Raw genomic sequence first — 22,093 nt, 5'->3', positions numbered from 1 at the left:
CAAGAATGATTCCTTCCACGTTTTCAATTCTACAGCGTACAGTGAAGAAGATGCAAAGAACACCTATGAAGAAGGGCAGCTGCCATACTACAATTGGAGGAATTGGGGAAGAGAATACGAATCTTGATTCACCTTCGGTGATTGTTGGGATGATGACCTCTCCTCCTATGGCAATATTCCTGATAATAACGGAAATGGCAGTGGATTGCACAGCAGAGAAGAATGCTTTCAAGGTGAAGAACAGAGAGACATTTATTCTGGCCATTATGAAAGTGAAGAAACCCAGTTTTCGTATTATGATAATGGTCCATGGTCTGGCTACGAGCTCTGGTTTGATGAGAAGAAGGAAGATGCCTATTACGATGACAAGCATGAGCCCAGATATGCTTAGGTTTCTACGGTTACTTGCCTTTCTTGACTCAAACATTTAGCAGCTTCTGGGGAATAAAGACTCTCCAGCTTCTGCTACTATCATCAGTTTAGAGTTTCTTCTGTATTAAAGCAATGGTTAATAATAGTGATCTTTACTGTTTATCAGATAGGCAGGGTTCATCGGAACCTTCTCCTGAACAAATAATTACCATACAGCAGCATGGATCAATGCTGCTGCAAAACCCAGCAAAATTCATCCGGTCTAAGCATGAAAACAGGATTAAACTTCCTTTTGATCTGCCACAGATGTTTCTGTTCATTATCCTTCACCAGGAATGCAGTTTCTGATCATTATCCTTCAACAGGAATGCAGCCCGAGCAATTCTTCTCAAACCGAAAGCCTTCGGTTTGATTTTCACAATATGTATGCTTGAATAGTCTCATATGGGGAATTAAAAAAAAAAAAAAATCTTACTAGGCTGGGAATTAAGACAATGAATCTTGTCTTCTTGACCGGCCTAAATTACATGTGTATCGCAAGTGTTAATGTTAACAAGTCAATAATCACAGAGAAAGAGGACGTAAAGAGTAAACTTCTCTCTTTTGACGGAGTAAAATATTATGGATGATCAGTGAGCTATACAGATGATGGTCAAGCTAATAAAATTGATCACAGTACAGAGCCAAGCCCCAATTCATCCTCTATATCATCCCCATCTTCAAACAGCTTCAGAAACCGAGCTTGATCTTGCTCCCTCTTCTTCTTTTGCCAGTACTTGTATGCTGCTGCTACTCCAAGAACAAACACAGTTGAAACCAGAGCACTGATCAATATGACCACAGCAAGATGCGTTTCGTTCCCTTTTTTGTGGGGTTTTGAGGCAGAGTTGGAATCTACTGACAAATGGAAAACAGAATCATGAGTATACTTTTGAACAAATGAGCTGCTTGCACTGAAACATCAACAGGCAGAGGGACATGCAGATCACACACAGATGGATTAATAAAACATCCGCAAGGCATGTCCCTTGTCTCAAACAAATTTGCATTCTCCCCTTTTTTTGGACAGAATAGACAAATTTCTTTCTTTTTTTTTGTTTGGCTTTTGATACTTCTCAGCTGATGAAAATAATGTTTATAAATTGGATGTGTAAAAACACAAAATTCACAATTTCAGATTCTACTTATACAGATGAAAAAACAAACGAAGTGACAAAAAAGAAAAAGAAGAGATCAAAAACAGCCAAGAAGAAGACAAAAGAGAAGAAAAGGTCCGTATAAAAATAGCCAAAACCTGGGATAGCATTATATTTGCTCAAGCAATAGGAGGTTGTGTTTTAGTAATTCAGTCTATTCTTCAAAAATATATTCTATTGCCTTCTTTAATAATAGCTAAAAATATCATTCATATGCTATTATTTCAAATTTCTCCGAGGATTTAAAGGATTGGAATTGAGAAATGCATGCTAATGGAGTTCAATTATCAGAAACAGAATTTTCGAAAAACTGGTTAACAGATAGTATTCAAATAAAGATCCCATTTCCCTTTCGACTACAACCTTTTACCCTATCAAAAGAATACCCTGAAGGTAAAAATTTTAGCCACAGGCCAACTAGCTAAAAAGTGCTATTTAAGTACCAGTAGCATCTAGAGGGCTGAAATGAACATGAATGCAGTTTATTGTTGCAGCAACATGCAAACCTAACACCCCCCCTTCTCTTCCTCCTCTTTTTTCATTAGTTCATTTACCTATTCAATCAGCAGAAGAATTCACACGCCAACTTGCCTTAAGTATCATAAATTTATCAGTACAATCTAAATATCTGAAAAAAATCACGAGTTCACATAGCAGCAACAATCAAAGTTCCACACATATTGCAGCTCATCAATCAAAGTGGTCCAGCAAAACCAGAGTTAAGTTCTTACTTCACTACAGCTGCTTAAGTTCCTAAATTATCTAAAACAGCAGTTCTTACTTCCTAGCCATCCATTAAAGCAATATTCTTTGATGCATAACAGCATCTTCACCTTCATAATTACATTTCTATAAGAACCAATTCAAACCACATTCCACTAAACTATCATAGGCAAGAAGCTTTTTAAAACACTTGAAACATAGATACGCAGAAAATACATGATCATATAACACATATAACTAACATAACACGCATAAGGCAGGTCCCTTGTTTTTACAATAGCTGGCAAGGTTGGTCACCTTAGTAATTAGATGGAAAATTCACACACAAACAAGCTAGAAAGTATAATTGAAGTACCGACAGCATCTAAAGGTCTGTGATGACTACAAAAGCAGAATTAGTGTAGCAGCAACATGCAAGCTGAAACAAGTACACAATCACTCTTCTGACAGCAAAAATCCCACCTCATGACTCTTGTTGTACAGCCTAACATGAATCAAAGTCCCTTGATTATCTAAGCCCCCAACCCCCACCTTGTTTCTGACTAAAAGTTCATTTACCTATTGATGGCATAATTCATAGACCCACTTGCTAAAAGTATATCATACAGGTATAGTAGCATCTAAACATCTGAAAAAATAACCAGTTGGTCATCAACCACAGAGCCAAACCAGAGTTACACCTTCCCCAACATCACTAAGTTTGTTAATTTTCAAAAGCAACATTTCCTAGTGATCCACGAAGCGACACATCTCCAAATTACTCACATTTTTTTTCTTTTTGACAGATGCACATACAAACACAATTCAATGACCTCACAAAATAGCATTCCAAATATTTTTTTAAACTTTGATGCAAAATGGCATCTTTTAGCTCTATATAGGCAGACACTCAAACTCCAAACTTCAACATTCCAGTAAGGAAACGAGTTATCCATCGTAGGCTAGAAGCTAACAACAACTTGAAACATTATGTACAAAATATAGTTACAAGTTTTGAACTATGAAATACCAACAACACTCACCAGCTGCTAATGGCACGCATTGTGGACACAAAAACGTAGCATCAAATTCCCCGTGAATAATTCGCTCATTTTTCCCATCGGAACCCGCAAAATCCGACGGACAAAACTCCCACTCATCAAAAACATCATCAGACTTGAAGTCATCCTTCTCATAAAATCCACATCTCTTGCATTTCAAGCTCGTAAACTCTGTCAAAGGCTACAAACAACTCAAACGCATACAAAGAATAAGATGATGATGATGATTAAAAACTAAAAATAAAGAAAAATGTAAACCTTACCTGCCATGATTCTTCGCCTTTAAAAGTATACGAGACATTAACTTGTTTAACATCAGGCAATGCTGTTTGGTTCTCTCCTTTACAGCTGAAATATATTGTTGGTTCAACATTTAACCACTCGTGTGTTCGGTATATTTTCATCGAATCCAATGTCACGACAGCGGGTAATACAATTCCTGTCACCAAACACACACCAATCAATCTTAATGTAAGACTCCAGATTGACAAGATGAGATTCTTCTTCTTTTCGTACCTGGAAAGTAGATGAGGAAAATCAAAGAGACAAGAAAAGTAGCTGAAGAAACCCTAGAAATCTGAAGATGGCAACAAATCGACATGGCTTTCGATATTCGATGGAGTTATAAATTGATTGATTCAGGAGAGGGTGGTGGAGGGGGTGCGCAGTACGCACTTCTAAATATCGACAGGGTTTTTAGAAGATGGTGTGAGTTTGTGAGAGTAATTAATTAGCCATGGCGGTTTTCTTAGCTTCTGGTAGAAATGAAAAATAAGAATATTTTGGTCCGTTTGCGTGAGCTGACCGCTTCGTGCTGGCTATACTGTACGGGGGGTGGTGTCTAGATTACACTGGGGGCGCAGCATGGATCACAAGAGAAATCTCTCTCCTCTCTTACGTCAGCCGAAGGATTTCAACATGCTGTGCTAGTGGGATGTGGACGCGGCAGAAAATCTCTCTCTCCCTCTCTCTCTCGTTTTATTCAAGAAAAAGGAGTGGTAAAATAGCCCATTGGATTATGACAGAGAAGGATATTTAAAGTTTTTTTTTTTTTGAAAATATAGTTATAATTATTTTTTAAATAATTTTTTATTTTAAAATATATGTTAATAATTTTTTAAAAAAATTATTTTTGATATTAATGTATTAAAATAATTTTAAAATATAAAAAAATATATTAATTTGAAATAAATAAAAAAAATAATTTTTTTCAAAAACATTTTTAAAATATAAAAATAAACATGATTAAATCTTAATCGAATTTCCAAATTATTAAAAAATTCTTGATGTCATTTTATACAACAATTTAAAAAAAAAAACTTATTTGGCTGGAAGACATGGATAGGATTAAAATCTTCTAAGATTTAGGTACCTGATTGAGATAAATAAGATTCTTTACAGACGAAAAATCCCTATATAATTAGAGGACGTGTTTGTAGTTTTTTTTATTCAGCAATTCCCTTCTTCTTCTTTTTTCATTTGCTCCTCGTGTGCCATTATTAGAATAAAGATAGTGTTTGGGAGTCCTAACTTGTGATTTTGAACGTGTTTAATATGAAAAAAATACAAAATTAATATTTGTTATTTGATGATTTTCAAGATTTAATGTCAAAAATAAAAAATAAATGAATAAATTTTATATTTTTCAAGCACCTCTTAAACGAATCCATGTTGAAACGATGACATTTCAATCCCACTTGGAGTTTAATTTAGTGAAAGTTTTGTAGCAGCTTGCAATATGTGGTAAAGGCTTACACCACAAGATGAAAGAATATCATAGACTTCACGTAAATCAAAAAAAAAAGACATTTCAATCCCACTTGGAGTTTAATTTAGTGAAAGTTTTGTAGCAGCTTGCAATATGTGGTAAAGGCTTACACCACAAGATGAAAGAATATCGTAGACTCGTATTACAACATGAAATATATATGTATATAAAAGGATTTAAAAAAAAAAAAACAAATGTAACCTGTGGGTTATATTTTTCTTCTCCATCATAATTCATAAATATCTGTTTTCAGTGGTATTTGAAGGGATTGGAAATCCAATTGTACCACAGAACGAAGGCATGAAAATATGATCACGGTTGTATTAGTTTTCCGGCGGTGCATGTTTGAGTCGGCGTGTAAAACCGGATGATATTCCGGCAACATTAAAATGGGAGTGCTATATTTAACCAGTCTAGTTACTTTGAATATCATGGCAGAGGTTAAGCAGGAAATGGTCAAAATCAGATTTGGAAACAGTCAATTTACTATTCTGAAAATCACACACTCCAAGATAAAAATCGAGTGGTTTGCACAGACAATGCCTAATTATGGAATTGATGGCAGGAGAGAGCTGCAAGCAGCTAATTTAGACACCGATTCTTTCCCTCTCCTGCAGCTGCTTTTGCATTGCTGGGAGGGAATTTAGCTCATCGCCCAGCTTGAATCCATATTTCTAACTTCCTCTTCTCATAATTCTGAGGTATACAACACAACATCACGCAGGACCAATGTGGAGATTTGCAACTCTTGCAACCATTCTCCTTTTATCCCTTCCTGGCCATGCTGACTCTACCAGGTTATCCGACTTGAGGGATTCAATCGGGCGAAGACAATTGTCAAGGCCTACCGAATTCCTTGCTGCCCACAACAAGATCAGGGCAATGCACAACTTAACGTCCTTGTCCTGGAACAGAATGCTAGCTAGATATGCTCGCCGGTGGGCCAACACGCGCCTTGATGACTGCAAGAATCTGGAACACTCTCCCAATAGCCCTTTTGGGGAGAACTTGTTTTGGGGTCTAAGAGATCACTGGAATGCTTCCAAGGTAGTCAAATATTGGGGTGATGAAGTGCGGAATTACGATCCACTAACAAATGAGTGCGTCAACAACAGTGTCTGTGGGCATTATACACAGATTGTATGGAATACCACTCAGGGTGTAGGCTGCGCCCATGCTTTATGCAATAATAATGAAGGTCACCTATTTGTTTGCTCCTATGATCCTCCGGGGAACATTTACTATCAGGGCCCATTTGGTGGTCGTTTCGGAAAATGTATTGTGTATCCTCCGCCGTCCAATCGATCAAGCTCAACACTTTCAGGAAGCCCGCATGCCCCCACGGGGATCACCACGATTACGACTAATCACAGGGATTTCATCTCAGGCACCACTGGGCATCCAGCTTATTTGACCCCTCCTAAATTTAACCTTAACAATGTATGACACTGCCATGGCAATATTGAGAATATGCATTCTAACCATCTACACAGGCACACTGCCTGGTTACCTTGCGAGTTATATGTATTCCTCCATATAAGAGTATAAGATATAAAGCATGTAATAAACATATAGCCCATCCACAGCTTTTCTCCGTTGTGTTTTCCTTCTTTCTTTTTTGTGTTCTGACTTCTGATCTGCTGGCAATGAGAATTATAAATCGCGTCCTTTGAGTCTTTGACGGCCAATTTTGCTTGATTTGGATACAAAATGAGATTTTATCAGGATTATAGTACAGGTTCTGCCAATCACCCTGGACTCGGAAAAACACCAATGAAAATCTCTTTGATTCTCAATAGGGATGCTTGAAAAGCGCGAACGGTTCAGTATTATGGTGAATCCGAGACTAGGCAGGCTGAACCGGTCCATGTTAATTCTCTAATCACACATGGGTGGTTGCCTACTTGCACAAGTTGCTCTTTATCACTTTGCTCTAAGTAGATTTAGCCAAGTCCCCCTCCCCTTATGCAGGTACATCTTATAGGTGATTGTGTTGGCTTTTAGGGTGGGAAAAGATGAGGAAAGGATGGAGAAAACTAGCATCACCATTAACCAGCCAACCTCATGCTTGCTTCATAACACCTCAGTCATGACACGGCCAAACGATTAAAAATAAATACAAATCTATAGATATAATCCTAGCAAACAATTCAACTAAGGGTAAATGATTATTAGTGTTCTACACTTTCTTGGCATTTCCATTGCTAATTAATGATTTCAGATAAAACTGTAGGCTAGAAGCTGTGGTGTAATTCAAATCATACGATCCCATACCCATATAATGCAATAACGCTTCAAGTGTGCACCACAAGGATGCACTGTGTTACCATTTCATTTGCGCATTAAGCCTTGTACAATCAGAAACTATCACATAGTAGATTTTTCAGATATTGATACTGCTCCCTTGCCATTTCAAGTGTTACATACGCAGGAGGTATCAATAAACCTCAATCAGTAGAGAATACCTTCGTTTCTAATTGATAAGCTTTGGTGAAGAAAGCAGGCCAACAAAGATAAGTTGACATAATGCTACTAACAGTTGATGCACCAATGAGCATGTTCATCACCACAATTTGCAATTGAATTGCTTCTAGTGGAGAAGCCCCTCCCATGATAAGCCCAGTCATTGCTCCTGGAAGTGAAATGAGACCCACAGTTTTGGCATTGTCCAGTACAGGAGAAAGCGCAATAACAAGAGCCCTTTTCACTTGTTGAAGTGTAGCTTGACGTGGTGTTGCACCAAGTGCCAATGCTGTCTCTACCTACCACAGAAACCACCCAATTCGAATAATTAAGCCATGGAAATTGTTAACGAACAACAAAATGAATGAGAATTGGACTAATTACTCTTAGCAATAAATGACATGTTGGGTTCGCATAAAAGTTGAAAATATCCTACAACGAAAACGAATGGAGAAATGGAGGTATTTTTATCCAAGATTGACTCTCAACCCCTAAGGCTTTTTGGGTCAAAGGCGGTATCCACCTTGCATATAAGAACACGTGCGTGCAATCCTAACACGAAGACCGAGTCCCATGCATCTCCTCTAAACAAATAGGTCGTAAAATGGTGAAGTCTTGGTAATGATTTGTCTTTAACATACCAGGTTCATTTGGACTTTGATATCATCGCGGAGTCTTTTCATTGTAACTCCAGTAACTGTCATTGCATTTCCAACCATCATGCCTGCAACGGGAATGATGTACCGTGGAGTGAAGGGGAAAACGTTCAATACAACGAGCAGGAACAGTGTCACTGCTGTACCAGCAAGGATAGAAGCACCAGCCACCAATTTTCCTCTAGGAACATGTTTGGCACGTTGTCCTGCTGTATATCCAGCGACAGAGACCTGCAGGGGGTTCAATAATAATGTCAAGAACTAGGAAAAATAATTTGAGAGAGAAGCCTCGTTGAAGTCTTGCATCAGTTGCCAAACTCCTATAATTATAATCTAGAAAAAAGAATCACGTGATTGAGACGGCTTGTTGGGATTTTCAGGGATAAAAAGCCATTACAGATCAAGATTTTCTTGACAATTGCAAGTTGTGAGGTGCAGGCAGCCAAGTTTATCGACGGTAGAGTTGAAAACCAACATTATAGAGTAAATAACAAAGCGGAAAGCCTGTGCTCTGTTGCTGTCAGCATGCAGACAATTCTAGGTTTGTAGCGAGGATTGTTCGTTGAGAGAAAAATCAAGGCTTAACAAAAATGGCTTAGAAATTCCATGTTTTTGTCTCCAATAATACCTCTTTTCTTCTCTCTCTCTATGTTCTTCTGTATGAGCTAAAATCACATGTCTGCTGTATTATGGAAAGGCCGCTCGAAAAGAAATCAAAACAAATCCGAGACATACAAATAATCAATTAATGCAGAAAAAATATATTCAAACTGAATTAAGCTCTGTTCGTTAATGAGAAAAGGAGTAAATAAATAAATAAATATCAAAACAGAAACGAGGAATTCACACAACCCTTTGGCTGTTTCCTTTCTGGTTTAACTTTCTTACCAAGCTAACATATACAGAAATTGCAAGTTAAAAATATTAATCTAGAAGAGAAATAAAAATAAATTAATACGAACCATGAACATGTAAGCAAGGATGATCCAGACAGCGTGGTCCTGACTGAAAATGAACTGCAAAACAAACCCAATAACAGATAGCTGAAGAAAGGCTCTAACGATGGAGTACACCATCTCTCCCTCCAAACCAAGCTTTTGCATATAGGACAGAATCACCGCCATGAGCACCACTGCTGTAGCCGCCAGTGGCTTTATCATACCCTTTAGAAACGTCAACAACCACTCAAAATTATAACTACCAATACCAGAACTCAGCAATTCATCAAGGTCGAAATCCATTCCAATATTAATTTCTACCGCTCAAACTACAAATTAACTACTAGTTTGAGCTAAAGTCCTCTGTTTGTAGAAAAAAGAAGTTGAAGGTTCTTTCTTGCATGTGGTGGTTTATACATATGGTGGCAGAAACGACCTTCCCCTAAAAATGAGATATCTCGTGGAGTCCCTATTAGAGGAATACGTCTATGTGGATCATCGAAGCTATCTTCTCAAGTGGCAAGTTCGTGCTTTTCTGAGTACGGCACAGGTACATCCCGTCCAAATATTTTTTTTATTTTTTTATTCTTGGGAGAGCCCACAGTCATCGTTCCATCATCATTCGATATTATTATATTATTATCTCATTGATTTGCTTAAGATTTATTTATTTTTTTGTTTTGTGGCAGGCGACCAGATCATAAATAAAAAGTGTTTAGTTAATATTAAACCATAATTTTGTGAATATGAGACCATTGAAGTGGGGTTCAACTACTATTGCAAATGTACTTTGCTTTTATTGAGTTTCAACTTCAAGTTTTTTCTCTATTGACAACCCTTGTCTCTAGAGAAAAGAACTGTTGTTTTTATATTGATCAAAATACCTTAATATTTTCTCCATCCTCTTCCTTTGTGTTACCTTCACCATTCTCTAGTCTTGTTCATCCATAATTATTTTAAATTGAGACTACTTAAATCCTCTTTTTAGAGTAATGGATTGAAGAAAAATTTGATACTTCAAGACTTTCAGTATTGAAATTAGTTTAGACACCTCAGTGCTTTTCTAGCATTCAAATTTCATAAAATGAGCTCATATTCCAAAACCTAAAATAGCTAAAACTTATATTCAATCTCAACTCAAAATTCAAACATTGACAAGAATTCATCATCAATCCAACAAAAACTTGAAACCCAATCCTAAAAGTCAAAACAAAATTTAACAACAAACACACAAAATTAAAGAAAAACAATGATAACCCAGCAACATATTAGAAATTGATGAATGTAAATAAAAAATAAAAAAAATAAAATTATTAGATCCTTACAAAACTCTAAAACTAAATACTTAATAAATATAGTCTTTAATAGTATCTATTTAAGGAGAGATTAAAGAGAATATCTTTTAAGTAAAAACTATAAATAGTCTTGTTGGGTTGGATAATTTCTTGTCAAACATGATTATATTAAAATCTACAATGAGAGAAAAAGTGAGATGCTTTGCAGTTTTTTCATGGCAAGATTGAAGGGATTTTTTTGTAATTTTTACTTATTATCGTTCAATGCTAAGGACACAGACAATGTGTTATTGGATTGTGAGAACAACAGGATATTAAGTGCTATTAAGGGAAGATATTCAATCATGTTTATTATTCAATACATTGTATAATAGAATCTATGTTTGGAGAGTGAAAAAAAATATAAAAAAATTTATAGCACAAGCATGTGTTTTTTTATAAAACACAGTCCTTACATATATGACAATATATAATTATATAAGAAGAAAATCTTAACAAGATATGGTATTTATTGAGTTTGGTTGATATCTTGATTTTATTTCTAATGATATCTTAACCAATATTGTCCATGTTTACAAACACATTTATCTCATAAGCCTTCATATATGGATTATATATCTAATGATATTGCAACAAGTTTAATAGAATAATAAAATTAATGATTTTCTTTTTGGTCAATGTACTCAAAATACAATGCAAAATACAATGCACAATAAGTATTTATTTTATGTACTTTTTGGCTATTCCATTTACAACATCAATTTGAATCACAATTTTAATCAAAGAAAATTTAGTTGAATAATAATTTTAACCAAACATCTATTTAAATCAAACCAATTAGAATTAAAAGTGATTTTTATAAACCTAATTTTTTTAGAATCTCAACCAAAAAAACAAACATATTTTAAGTAATAGTGTATACTAGCCTTCTTATTCGTGCTTCGTCACAGGGTTAGATAATTTTTTGGATAAAAAACAATGTTTAAGTACTGAAAACAAGTAAAACAAATATAAAAATTGTTTATGACACATATGTAAAAGCTAATTAGTGTCAATTTAACATGAGAAATCTTGTCAAACACATGATTTAAATTATGTGACTAGAATAACTTGAATAAAAATAAAAAGAATTTTAAATATTTTTTTTTAAAATGTGTTAATTTTTTTAAACAAGTGACTCGAGTTATTAAATTTGAAACATTAAATCTAGAAAAATGAAGAAGTCCAATTCTAGAAGAAGAAAAAGATACATATATTAAAGGATGAAATTGAAAGAAAAAAATATCATCATACAAAAGAATTTTAAAAAATAACAATTCAAAAAATATGAATCAAAATTACTATAATTACTATTATTAATAAGTAATAATATTATTATTATTATTATCATTTTAACCACTATTGTTGTTTGTTGTTGTTGTTGTTGTTGTTATCACCACCACCACAATTATTGCTAATATTATCATTATTAATATTAGCTTTATTATTATTATTATTATAACAACCAACACCACAATCATCATCATCATTATTGTTGTTGTTGTTATCACAATTATCACAATAATTATTATTATATTTTTATAATCATCATTATTATTCTTCATCTTCTTATCTCTCATATTATTATTATTATTATTATTATTATTATTATTATTTGTAATAATAGTAGTAGCAGCAACAGTATTGTTACCTCTACAAACTACAACAACAACTACTATTATTACCATCACTTATTAATAATATTACCACCACTACTACTATTATTGTCACAACTATTATTGATAATGTCATCATCATCATTATTATTGTTATTACTAATTTAATTAATTAATTAATGTTGTTGTTGTTGTTTTCATCAATAATATTATTATCTTAATCACTATTTTTATAATTTTTATTGTTGTTATTATCATCATCATCATTACTATTGAAAATTATAAAAATAATAATTAATTATTATTATCACTACTATTATTATTAAAAAAATAAAAACCATGAACTTGATTTAAAGAATAGAATTAAAAACTATAAAAACTTTGATAAAAAGGCTAAAGAAAACAATAAGAAATTAAAAAAATGGACCAAATTGAAATCACTATTATTTGAAAACAAATCATAAACTTGATTTGAAGGATCAAATTGCAAGCCATTAAGACTTTTATAAAAAAGCAAAGGAAAAAAAAGAAATTAAAAGTAAAAGGACTGAATTGAAATACCTTATATATACAAATTAAGATCCAAAAGTTCAATTGAAAACAAAAAAAACTTCAACAAGAGAGAAAATGAATAAAAAACAACAATAAAAAATTAAAGGTCTGAATTTGAAATAACAAAAAATAAATGAGGTCCATAATATATTTATAGGGGTAGGTCAAAGAAATAAAGGAAGGAAAAAAAAAAAAGGGTGGCTAGCGATACACCAACTATATTTGGAGCACACGCGCCGCCTATCATGGAAAAGAAGGTAATGAAGAATAATTCGAGATAGCAAACGATTATTTTTGACAACCATAAACTGTCGCATGCACCATCTAAAATGAGCAACGGTTTCAATGTGTTGGCATATGTTGCACGTGTTAGCAACTTTTTAATACAAAATTATTATTATAATGATAAATTAAATAATTATTCTCAACCAAACTTTCAATTAAAAAAAAATTCATTATATTGTTTAAGGAATGGGATGCCTTTCAATAAACTAAAATTTTATAATAAATTACAATAATAATAATTCCCTTAAGATATCAATAAGATTATAAGAATAATTGAAGACTTTAAAAATTCAATAAAAACATTCTATTATATTCAAAAAATATTTAATTAATATTTTATAAAAATATTTAAATATTTTATTGAAAAATAAAAAAGTCAAAATAATTTTTTTAATAAAAAATATTATTAAAAAGTAAATCAAAGAAATTGACTAAGAATTAATAGTGAAGTTAATAATTTTTATGTAGAAATAATAAAATAATCATGTTTTGGCAGAAAATATTTTCATTTATTTTTTAATGTGAGACAAATACTTTAAGTAAATCAATAAAAAAAATCCAATCAACTCATTAATAATGTTATTTAGGAGGAAAGTACTCAAAACTCATTATGAAGTAGGAGAAGATATTTTTCTTGGCACTAATAATTGATGATATTTATTTTATAAAAATTATTTTTTAATACATTGAAGAAAATAATTTTAATTTCTAGAAACACAATTCATAAGAAATATTAGGGTTAGCTGTTTTTCATTTTTTTTTCCTTCAATGATTCCGCCCCCGAAAGTGACGTGACGGACGTCCGGTTTGATACGAACCAGTAAAAAGGTTCAATGCTCAACGCGCGCCCGTGAGTAGTGGGGACCAGTACAGATGGTTGATTTTGATGAGACTTGTGAGTCCTGCAAACGTGGCAAAGTCCGCAAAGAATTTGTCCTTTCTGTCGGATTTTCCATCTTTGATAAGACACGTAGCTGATCCCTCGGAGCCCGTCCCACGACAAGGCCTCTTCTACTTCTTTTTTTGCTTTCTAGTTTTCTGCCTTCACTTAATGCATGCCACTTGTTTTTAGTCAAAATTATCATTTTTTTTATTTATGTGTTTTTTTTATGAAACATGTTTTCTTTAATAACAACATAATTTTTTTAATAATAAATTAAGGTAATTAAAATAAATATTTGCAAGAATTTTATTAATTTAAATTCATGAGAAAAAACAATGTATTTCTTGAGTCCAAATCCTCTTTTCCTTATTCATTTAATTTTCTTACTTTGACTTAAACATATCTTTTTTAATAAAAACATTTTTTAAAAAAAACTTACCAAATTTGAAAAGAGAATTTCAATATAATAATAATTAATTCATGAAAACTATATAAATATTTATAATAAAAAATAGCAATATATATTCTCATTGAATATTCATGTGCAATTTTTTTTTATAAAAAATTTACATATTATATCCATATATAATTTATTCACAAAGTAAAGCTCTAATTTTATTTAAAAAGAACAAAATATTATTTAAAAAGAACAAAATCATATGATGCATTTTTAAATATCATATGTGATTGTTTATCTAAAGAGCATCATTTTAATAAATATAAAAAATTAAAGACCAAGTGAAAGAAGCTTTTGTGCCTAGACTCCAAATGATGACCCGAGCATTTCTGCTTATAAGCCCAGGCTAGGTATTGTTAGGTCTGGAAGGTGTTGTTGGGTCTGGAAGGGCGAAACTGTGCACCTATTCTAAAAGAAAAAGGCTTAAGCACTCTTGTTAATTTTTATTTATTTATTTATTTATTTTAATGAGTGGACTTTGTGTTTTTTAAATAAAATGGACAACACATAATCAAGGTGGGAAACAATGTTTCGTCTATTAGAACATATTTCAGTCAGATTGAAAAATCAGGGTTGGAGTATTAACACCCCCGCACCATAAATTTTGACTTATTTTCAATTTACACTTTAATCCTTTATTTTATTAATTTTTACATTTGATCCCTTGTGTTTTGAGTTTTTTTATTAAGTCTCAGACTTTATTTATTTTATGTTTTAATTTTTGAATCTTGAAAGAAAAATAAAATCATAAAAAAAAAATTAAAGGAAGATAAAGTTTTTGGATAGCTAGATTTTAGCCACCATAAAATTTATTTTGATATTTATGAATTCAGCTTTAACATTAACAGAGATGAAAGTAATTATAACCTTCAATATGTTGAAAAAAACATATTTAAGTTTTTGTTTTTTTAGTTTTTATGCTAGTTAGGATTTGTTTTATTGTTAGAAATGAGCTTATAGAGACTTAATGTATTTTACTTATGTTTTTTAAGTGAAAATAATTAGAATTTATGTTTTTTGGGTACATAAACTTGGATCCTAGTTTTTTTCTATCACATAAGTTTAATAAAAAAAAAAGATGTAAATAGATGGTATGTCACTTGCCTTTTTAGATGATGAATCATTTACCTATTTAAAAATAAATTAAAAAGAATAATATGTTGTCCACCTTCAATAAAAATAAAAACCAAATATATATGGGTTATCGAATGAGCTAAGCATGCACACATGTTTATTTTTCCATCTTATGCATGCTTGCCTTTTAGTTTTTCTCTTTATTTTTTATTATCATAATTTATAATTAAATTACTTTTAGAAATGATGTTTAAATAATTATTATGTTATTTCATTATTTTTAAATAGTATTAGCAACTTTTATGGTAATATTACCAAATGTCTTTTCAAGAAATTATATATAAACCTAATATGTATAGTTTTCTACATATGTTAAATCTCATATTTATTATTTTATTTTTTCACCAAGTGTATTATTATTACATTTTTTAATATATTCACATCAAAATTATCAATTAATTTTTTTTATTAAAAATTTATTTTAATTTTATAGTAAAGTTTTGTTAAAAAACAATACTTCTAATAAACAAATTGTAAAACAAAAGGAACTCATTAATAAAAATTTTTTTTTACTTTAAACTGTTAATATTGATTTTACTTGTTTATAGTTTCTATGCAATAAACACCTAAAGATATATTTTTTTTGTTAAAAAATATATTAATAATAAAAAAATGAATTCATAGTAAATTTTTTTCTATAGGATATTTAAATTCTATTTTTTTAAAATAAAAAATCATTTAAAAATTAACTTGGAACCATATATATATATATATATATATATTGTAACATAGCACAGCGAGAGCACCTAGCTAGTCATCACTAATTACAGGGTGACACCAGCCAGGCTAGAACTGGTCGTGCTCTATCTGAGTCCTACAATGAAACATCGATGACAGGTCATCAGAAGCCACCGTAGGCTAAGGATAAATACCTACGGAGGGACAGGTGATGTGAGAACAGGATGGGTTCGAGTCTTTTAGGAGAAGGTGTCTGCTTGCCTGCCAGTTTTAGGGGCCCCTGTCTATGGATTTTTGTCTTAGGACGTTGCGCCAATAAGATTCCCCCAGAAGATATAAATTATTGCTGATAAGCCCAAAGCCAGAGAAATAAACAAGTACAGTGCATTATCATTGTGGACCCTTGTAATAAAAAAGATAAAATAAAAAAATACCCAGTTGCGTGTGACGTTTACAAATTGTTAGGTGGGCTGCAGCCATTCCTTGTAGTCCTGCGCGCTTGCTTGTTCATATTGTAGTTATATCTGGGGCTATCCTTCTTGTCAATGTGAGGACCTTGCAAGCGAGAATTCTTTAAATGAAACTCCAGGGTTTTTTCTATTTTTCTTATAATTTTTTTATTATAATTAAGTTGACTTAGAAAAAATTTAATCATATAAAATACATAAATATTAATAATAAATAAATAATATATATGTTGTAGGCATCAATATTAGGGTAGTTTTTATGCAGTTTAGTCAACAAGTACGGTAGCATTTAGCGATCAACTAGTGGATTTTAGGTGTCATTCAAAAAGTCTTTACAACTTCTTTTTTTTTAATAAAATTTATAATTAAATAAATAATAAAAAAAATGATTAATCCAAGTTTAGAAATTTCAATAGGTTTTGCTTCTTTTTTTTTAAGTTTTTTTTAGTTTCATTCTTTAACATTTATTTAATTATAAATTGGGTTCTATTATTTTTTTAATTTTTTTTATAAGAATTTTACTCATTTTGAAAATAACATGGATTATCTCGAGTCTTTTTATTTATTATTCTTTATCAGATTTAGTATTTTTTTTGAAAAAAATTATTTACTTCACCGTATTTTATTTGATTTACTTTTTAAGTTATTACTTTGATGGTGTACACGATCTTCTTTAGTGATTGTGAGCAACTTTTTATAGTTGTGTTAAATCTCTCTTGGTGAGCTCTTTCTAATGATAAAGTGGTGTCTAATGATAAAGTGGTGTCCATGACGGAGTAAAAATGGGTCTCCAACCGGCATTTTAATTTAGCTATTATTGAATCCAATCTCAAATTGAATTGATTATTCTTCTTGGCATCTTCCTATTGTTTCTGATTTATTGCCTCTAATTGTAAGAATTCCTCAAAATTATCAGTTTACAAGATGCTTTGCCAGTTTCAGTTTTAAATGATTCATGCAGCAGTGCATTGTTCAATTTTTAGGCGCATGTGGAAATAATTCTTCTTGTTCAATATTTGGCTTTCAATGCATGATTATTGTTCTTTTCAGTTTTGGAGATAGAACATAATAAATTGTCTCAAGATCCTGTTAGGATTTACTATTTTGAAGCAGTTTTGGGACCTTAATTCCTTGATGTTCTAAATATGAACACTCTAGTATTTGATACTGCAAGCAGTTTCCTATCAGCCCATAGAAGGGGAAAAAAGGAAGGTCGTTTCTGTTTGTTGACGACATTGAATGCATTTGTTTTCATTTATGCTCAAGGAATATCATCAGAAAGCCATTGCTACTCCGAGTTATTAGCAACAGCAAACATTATTAATATAATTCTGGTTGATTGTGAACTACCGAGAGCCCTTTAGCAGCTTGTTCGAGGCTTGTAGCTATTGGATTTCTCTGTCTGTAGACCTGCATGTAGCAGAGATTTGTTTGATTTTTTGTTTCTTTTCTCCTATCTGCTTTTCAGTAAGTGCTTGAAGCCCAAATCTGAATTTAAGACTAAAATAAAGGGTGCTTGGCTTAATTTTTTTTGCCATTGTAGAATCAAGCCACAAATAGGCTGAACTTTGCTTTGGTGTTTGATATGGTACCCAGATTTTGTGGTTGCATTTTGCATTTGGTAGCTTCTTTTGACATTTACAGATTGCTGTCTCTTGCATTTTGATTTTTTTTTTTTAACAAATACTATTTCCATGACATTAGTTTTATGAAACTCCCCAGTAATTTTAAGCTGATGCAGCAAGATCTGCCTTCGTGTTCAGGTTTTACTGGAAGGAATTCCTCTAAATCCAGTTGCTGAAGACATAGAGCGCTTCCTGTCTGGCTGTGATTTTGTTCCAAATTCCGTCAGGATGTTTGTGAAGTCAGTGTAGCAGTCTACTCTCAAATTAAACTGCTACAAAATTGCTATAATTTCTCGAGGTCATTCCTTGGAATATGATTGCAGGTATCCAAATCCTAATAATTCTCAGATTAACCTAACATTTCGATTTCTTAAATTTATTAAACGTTCCAAATTTTATCATGCAAGGAATACAAGCTGGCAGCTATTGTATTCCTGTTTCTCCCAGAATTTCGAGAGGTGAACCTTTAGATTGTAAATGGCATGGATTAACATTAACTGGTGGCTGTTTCGAGTACAGAGCATTGGAGGTTCTTTCTCCATTCCAGCAAGAGTCCTATTGCTTCTCTTTTGCAAACCTTATATACCATCCCTGAAAATCCGCTTCATTTTGGATATTCGTCTTTTTCTGAAATATTTGTTGGGATTCAAACTTTTTTATAGAAAAAAATGGAAAAGAAAACAAGAGAGGAAAAAAAAAAAAAAAACCCTCTTTGCCTCTTGTTCCTCTTTATAACAGGCATAGCACGATGCACAATGACAGAGAATCATCACCCAAAATGTTGCCCGAGGCAAACAAACTTGTTCAGCTATCCCTTTTCACATTGGAAGTGCCCAAATTAGAAGCCATATTGAATTTTGGTATGCTGAATAGGAATGGAAGAATTGAAATGTGAATTAAGATACCTTAAGTATTACAAATCCAATTGGGACGATGTGAAGCCTTCAAAAAAAGGAGACTGAACCTCAAATAAGCGCTGTTTTATTGGAAGTAAGATGGTGGAAATGAGATCAGTTTGCTTGAAAGACAAGCAACTAACTCCACGAAGGTTGAGAGCAATCAAATTAAGCTCCATTCTTTTGCTGCAAAAACAAGTGTTTTCACCTTTCAACGTCTTGGACAAAATGGTATCGCCACTGCAGAATCCGTTGCTGGCCACCCACCTAGAACCCAGGTTTTTATCTTGACATCGCCGTGCAGCTCCCACAAACAAGGCATTAACACAAGTACACAAGTACACGCAAGGGTCATTTTGCATGACGCGTACTACTGATGAAGATGGGAGCTTATGGACACACATTATCGTGTATAGCTTCACTGACCTCTTGCATTTCAGGCGTACGTCCTAAAGTTATCATGTGATCTACCAGCCAATCCAAAACATTATGTATTTCGCTTACTCTAGTGTTTGAACAGTCTTCTGCTCTAAATCTATAAACCTCATTCTTGATCTCAATCCAGCTGCAGCCAGGATTTGTTTTAAGTCTTCTATCCTTCATCAATTTTCTCACTCTAGCTGCCTGATCCCAGAATCCCACACTAGCATACAAATTCGCCAACTGCACGTGGGTAGCAGCGCACTCTGGTTCCAGCAACAGCGTGTTCTCTGCAGCCTGTATGCCAATCCAAACACTCCCATGAAGCCTGCAGGAAGATACTAGTGAACCCCATATAACAGCATTGGGAGATACGGGCATCCTTTCAATAAAATTTTGAGCCTCCTCCAGTAATCCAGCACGACCAAGAAGATCAACTATACATGAATAGTGGTCTAGTTCTGGCTTCACACCATATTCAACCATTGAATTGAAGTAATTCCTTCCTCCTTCAACAAAACCTGCATGCCGACATGAAGATAAAACACCAAGAAAAGTAATAGCATCAGGTTTCACCCCTTGACTCTTCATCCTTTCAAAAAGCCCAATCCCCTCCACTGCTAGCCCATGTTGAGCATAGCCAGCAATCATTGAATTCCATGACACGATATCTTTGCCAACCATGTTCTCAAATATGTGAAATGCATCCTCGACGTTCCCACATTTGCAGTACATTGATACAAGAGCATTGGCTATATGCAAATATGAAACAAAACCCATTTCAATTATTTGACAATGAGCACTTCTACCTTGCCCAAGAGCTCCACTGCCAGTGCACGCACTCAAAAGACTAGTAAATGTGAAATCATTGGGTTTCAGTGTTGAATTTCTCATTAAACAATATAGCTGTAAGCACATATCAACCTGCCATTCCTGTGCAAACCCAGAAATGATGGCTGTCCATGACACCACATTTCTCACAGGCATTTCTTTGAACACTTTGTAAGCATTATCCAATTCACCGCATTTGCCATAAAAAGTAACCAAAGAACTTCCAATATAAGCATTGGCGATAAAGCCAGTACTTATTGCCAAGCAATGATATTGAATACCACCGCGAAGATCCCGCGTGGACGCACAAGAACTCACAGCATTCGACAAAACACTCGCATCGAAACTCAAGCTCGTAGCATTAGAATCTTCATCATTGTTTATAAAAGAAGATTCAAGAATTTCATCAAACACGCTGAAGTCTCCATTATCTGAGTTCGAAGATATGAAATCGTTGCTCAAACGTTGTTCACTGGTTCTATTTGAATGTGTTTGTAAGAAGTCCTGAATGACACGAAGATGGTTCTGGCCATCTGTTAGGGCGGTTGTTTTGGGGGTTATAATGTCTAGAATCCTGAGTGCCTTGTCTAAACGTTTGGTCTGAGTTGGGCTTCTGAATTTGTGAGAAGAGAAAGGCCTATGCTGTGATAGAGTTTGGAAAAGTTGTGCGGCGTAAGGGACTTTCTTCCTAAATCGTGTCTGCAGAGAAACAATACTCATACCGACCCATGAGAAATTCTTGCATATCCAACTAAACTGCTGAATGGGTTGTTAGTCAAGATGACACAAGTCATTTGAAAATACATGTTGATCACTGTACCTTCTCACATAATTTGCTGAAGTGAGGGAGTGAATCAACTTTTTTCTTTTCTAACCTAAATCAATTTAGGGTTGTGAGTTGAGCAAGTTGTGTTCATAATTATAAATTTAATTTTGGAATTGAATCGAGAAATTATTCGGGTTATTATATCACTTAATCAATTCAATTTTTCTTAATATTAAACCTAATTTGATTTAAATTAGATTTGTTTATATCAATTAAATTATTAAAAATTTAGTCAAATCAAATAGATTTAACTGATTTCATATATTATCTAATTCAATTAAAAACCTACTTGTTTTATTTCAAGTTTTCAATATATATATAAAAGGGCTACAAAAAAAATCCAATGGAATCAGAATTCAAAACATTTTTTTAAAACATAAAATTAGATATTCAAGTCATTAATATTTTTTAGTAAAAGATTTTTTTATAGAGCTAAAAAGAATAATAATTTTTTTAATTCAATTATAATAATATAAAAACAGAAAAAGAGAGCAACATGTTGGAAGGAGAACAGAGACGGCATTTTGTGACGTGTGATAATATAAAAACCCAAAAAAGATGGAAAAAGTTTAAATTAGTTTCTGGTTTTACAAAAACTATATATTCAGGTATATATGGTGCTCACTGCTGCGAAGTGTTGTTCCATTGTGGTTTGTATTCTCCCTTTTCCTTCAAAGAATTGAGAAGGGATTGTCTTCGTAGACATGGAGACAGAATTCCTATTCACTGCAACAATGCTTCTTGGGCATGCAGCTCCTTGCAAGCTGTGTTTTTATTTTGATGCTGAGGCTCTCTGGACTCGCTTTTTCCGATGACTTTTTGTGGGAAGGCTCTTCACTGTGAAGCTTGGTTTTTTCAGTGTCTTGTTTGGGCTTAGAAGGTTCTCTGTCATTATTCTATGTATATGATTAAACTGTATATATTTTTTTATTA

General features: G+C 33.0%; 4 protein-coding genes across 5 annotated transcripts; 1 reads left to right on the top strand and 3 right to left on the bottom strand.

The window, feature by feature from the left end:
- Positions 1–935: 935 nt before the first annotated feature.
- LOC105142491 (valine-tRNA ligase) lies at positions 936–4,269 on the bottom strand. 2 transcript variants are annotated; one of them, XM_011050148.1, is made up of 4 exons: positions 3,848–4,269; positions 3,595–3,770; positions 3,314–3,512; positions 936–1,269 (listed from the first exon to the last, which is right to left on the bottom strand). In XM_011050148.1, the coding sequence occupies exons 1-4, from the start codon at positions 3,930–3,932 to the stop codon at positions 1,043–1,045; spliced, it is 687 nt and encodes a 228-aa protein (XP_011048450.1). In that variant the 5' UTR covers positions 3,933–4,269; the 3' UTR covers positions 936–1,042. The 2 variants fall into 2 exon arrangements, with proteins under 2 accessions (XP_011048450.1, XP_011048451.1); XM_011050149.1 differs by having other exon boundaries at positions 936–1,266; positions 3,848–4,267.
- Positions 4,270–5,630: 1,361 nt separating this feature from the next.
- Positions 5,631–7,249, top strand: LOC105142490 (pathogenesis-related protein PRB1-3-like). The gene has a single exon (XM_011050147.1). It carries the CDS (start codon positions 5,829–5,831, stop codon positions 6,543–6,545), a length of 717 nt encoding a protein of 238 aa, XP_011048449.1. The 5' UTR covers positions 5,631–5,828; the 3' UTR covers positions 6,546–7,249.
- A 99-nt stretch (positions 7,250–7,348) lies between these two features.
- On the bottom strand, positions 7,349–9,725 carry ALS3 (aluminum sensitive 3). The gene is made up of 3 exons (XM_011050146.1): positions 9,181–9,725; positions 8,204–8,449; positions 7,349–7,861 (listed from the first exon to the last, which is right to left on the bottom strand). The coding sequence occupies exons 1-3, from the start codon at positions 9,457–9,459 to the stop codon at positions 7,547–7,549; spliced, it is 840 nt and encodes a 279-aa protein (XP_011048448.1). The 5' UTR covers positions 9,460–9,725; the 3' UTR covers positions 7,349–7,546.
- Positions 9,726–19,035: 9,310 nt separating this feature from the next.
- LOC105142488 (pentatricopeptide repeat-containing protein At2g37320-like) lies at positions 19,036–21,238 on the bottom strand. The gene has a single exon (XM_011050145.1). The coding sequence runs from the start codon at positions 21,052–21,054 to the stop codon at positions 19,474–19,476; it is 1,581 nt and encodes a 526-aa protein (XP_011048447.1). The 5' UTR covers positions 21,055–21,238; the 3' UTR covers positions 19,036–19,473.
- Between the last annotated feature and the right edge of the window lie 855 nt (positions 21,239–22,093).

The sequence above is a fragment of the Populus euphratica genome, unplaced genomic scaffold, assembly GCF_000495115.2.
Source record: "Populus euphratica unplaced genomic scaffold, PopEup_1.0 scaffold448.1, whole genome shotgun sequence".
Classification (NCBI taxonomy): domain Eukaryota; kingdom Viridiplantae; phylum Streptophyta; class Magnoliopsida; order Malpighiales; family Salicaceae; genus Populus; species Populus euphratica.
The sequence above is the reverse complement of the archived record's forward strand: the minus strand, read 5'-3'. Positions and strand labels throughout refer to the sequence as shown.

Excerpts from the sequence above, each read along its gene's own strand:
- LOC105142491 (XM_011050148.1), bottom strand. The coding sequence starts at position 3,932 with ATGTCGATTTGTTGCCATCTTCAGATTTCTAGGGTTTCTTCAGCTACT. Across the intron at positions 3,771-3,847 it reads TTTCCTCATCTACTTTCCAG|GAATTGTATTACCCGCTGTC; the intron begins GTACGAAAAGAA and ends GTTTGGTGACAG. Across the intron at positions 3,513-3,594 it reads AAGGCGAAGAATCATGGCAG|CCTTTGACAGAGTTTACGAG; the intron begins GTAAGGTTTACA and ends AGTTGTTTGTAG.
- LOC105142490 (XM_011050147.1), top strand. The coding sequence starts at position 5,829 with ATGTGGAGATTTGCAACTCTTGCAACCATTCTCCTTTTATCCCTTCCT.
- ALS3 (XM_011050146.1), bottom strand. The coding sequence starts at position 9,459 with ATGGATTTCGACCTTGATGAATTGCTGAGTTCTGGTATTGGTAGTTAT. Across the intron at positions 8,450-9,180 it reads TCCTTGCTTACATGTTCATG|GTCTCTGTCGCTGGATATAC; the intron begins GTTCGTATTAAT and ends AACCCCCTGCAG. Across the intron at positions 7,862-8,203 it reads TCAAAGTCCAAATGAACCTG|GTAGAGACAGCATTGGCACT; the intron begins GTATGTTAAAGA and ends TTTCTGTGGTAG.
- LOC105142488 (XM_011050145.1), bottom strand. The coding sequence starts at position 21,054 with ATGAGTATTGTTTCTCTGCAGACACGATTTAGGAAGAAAGTCCCTTAC.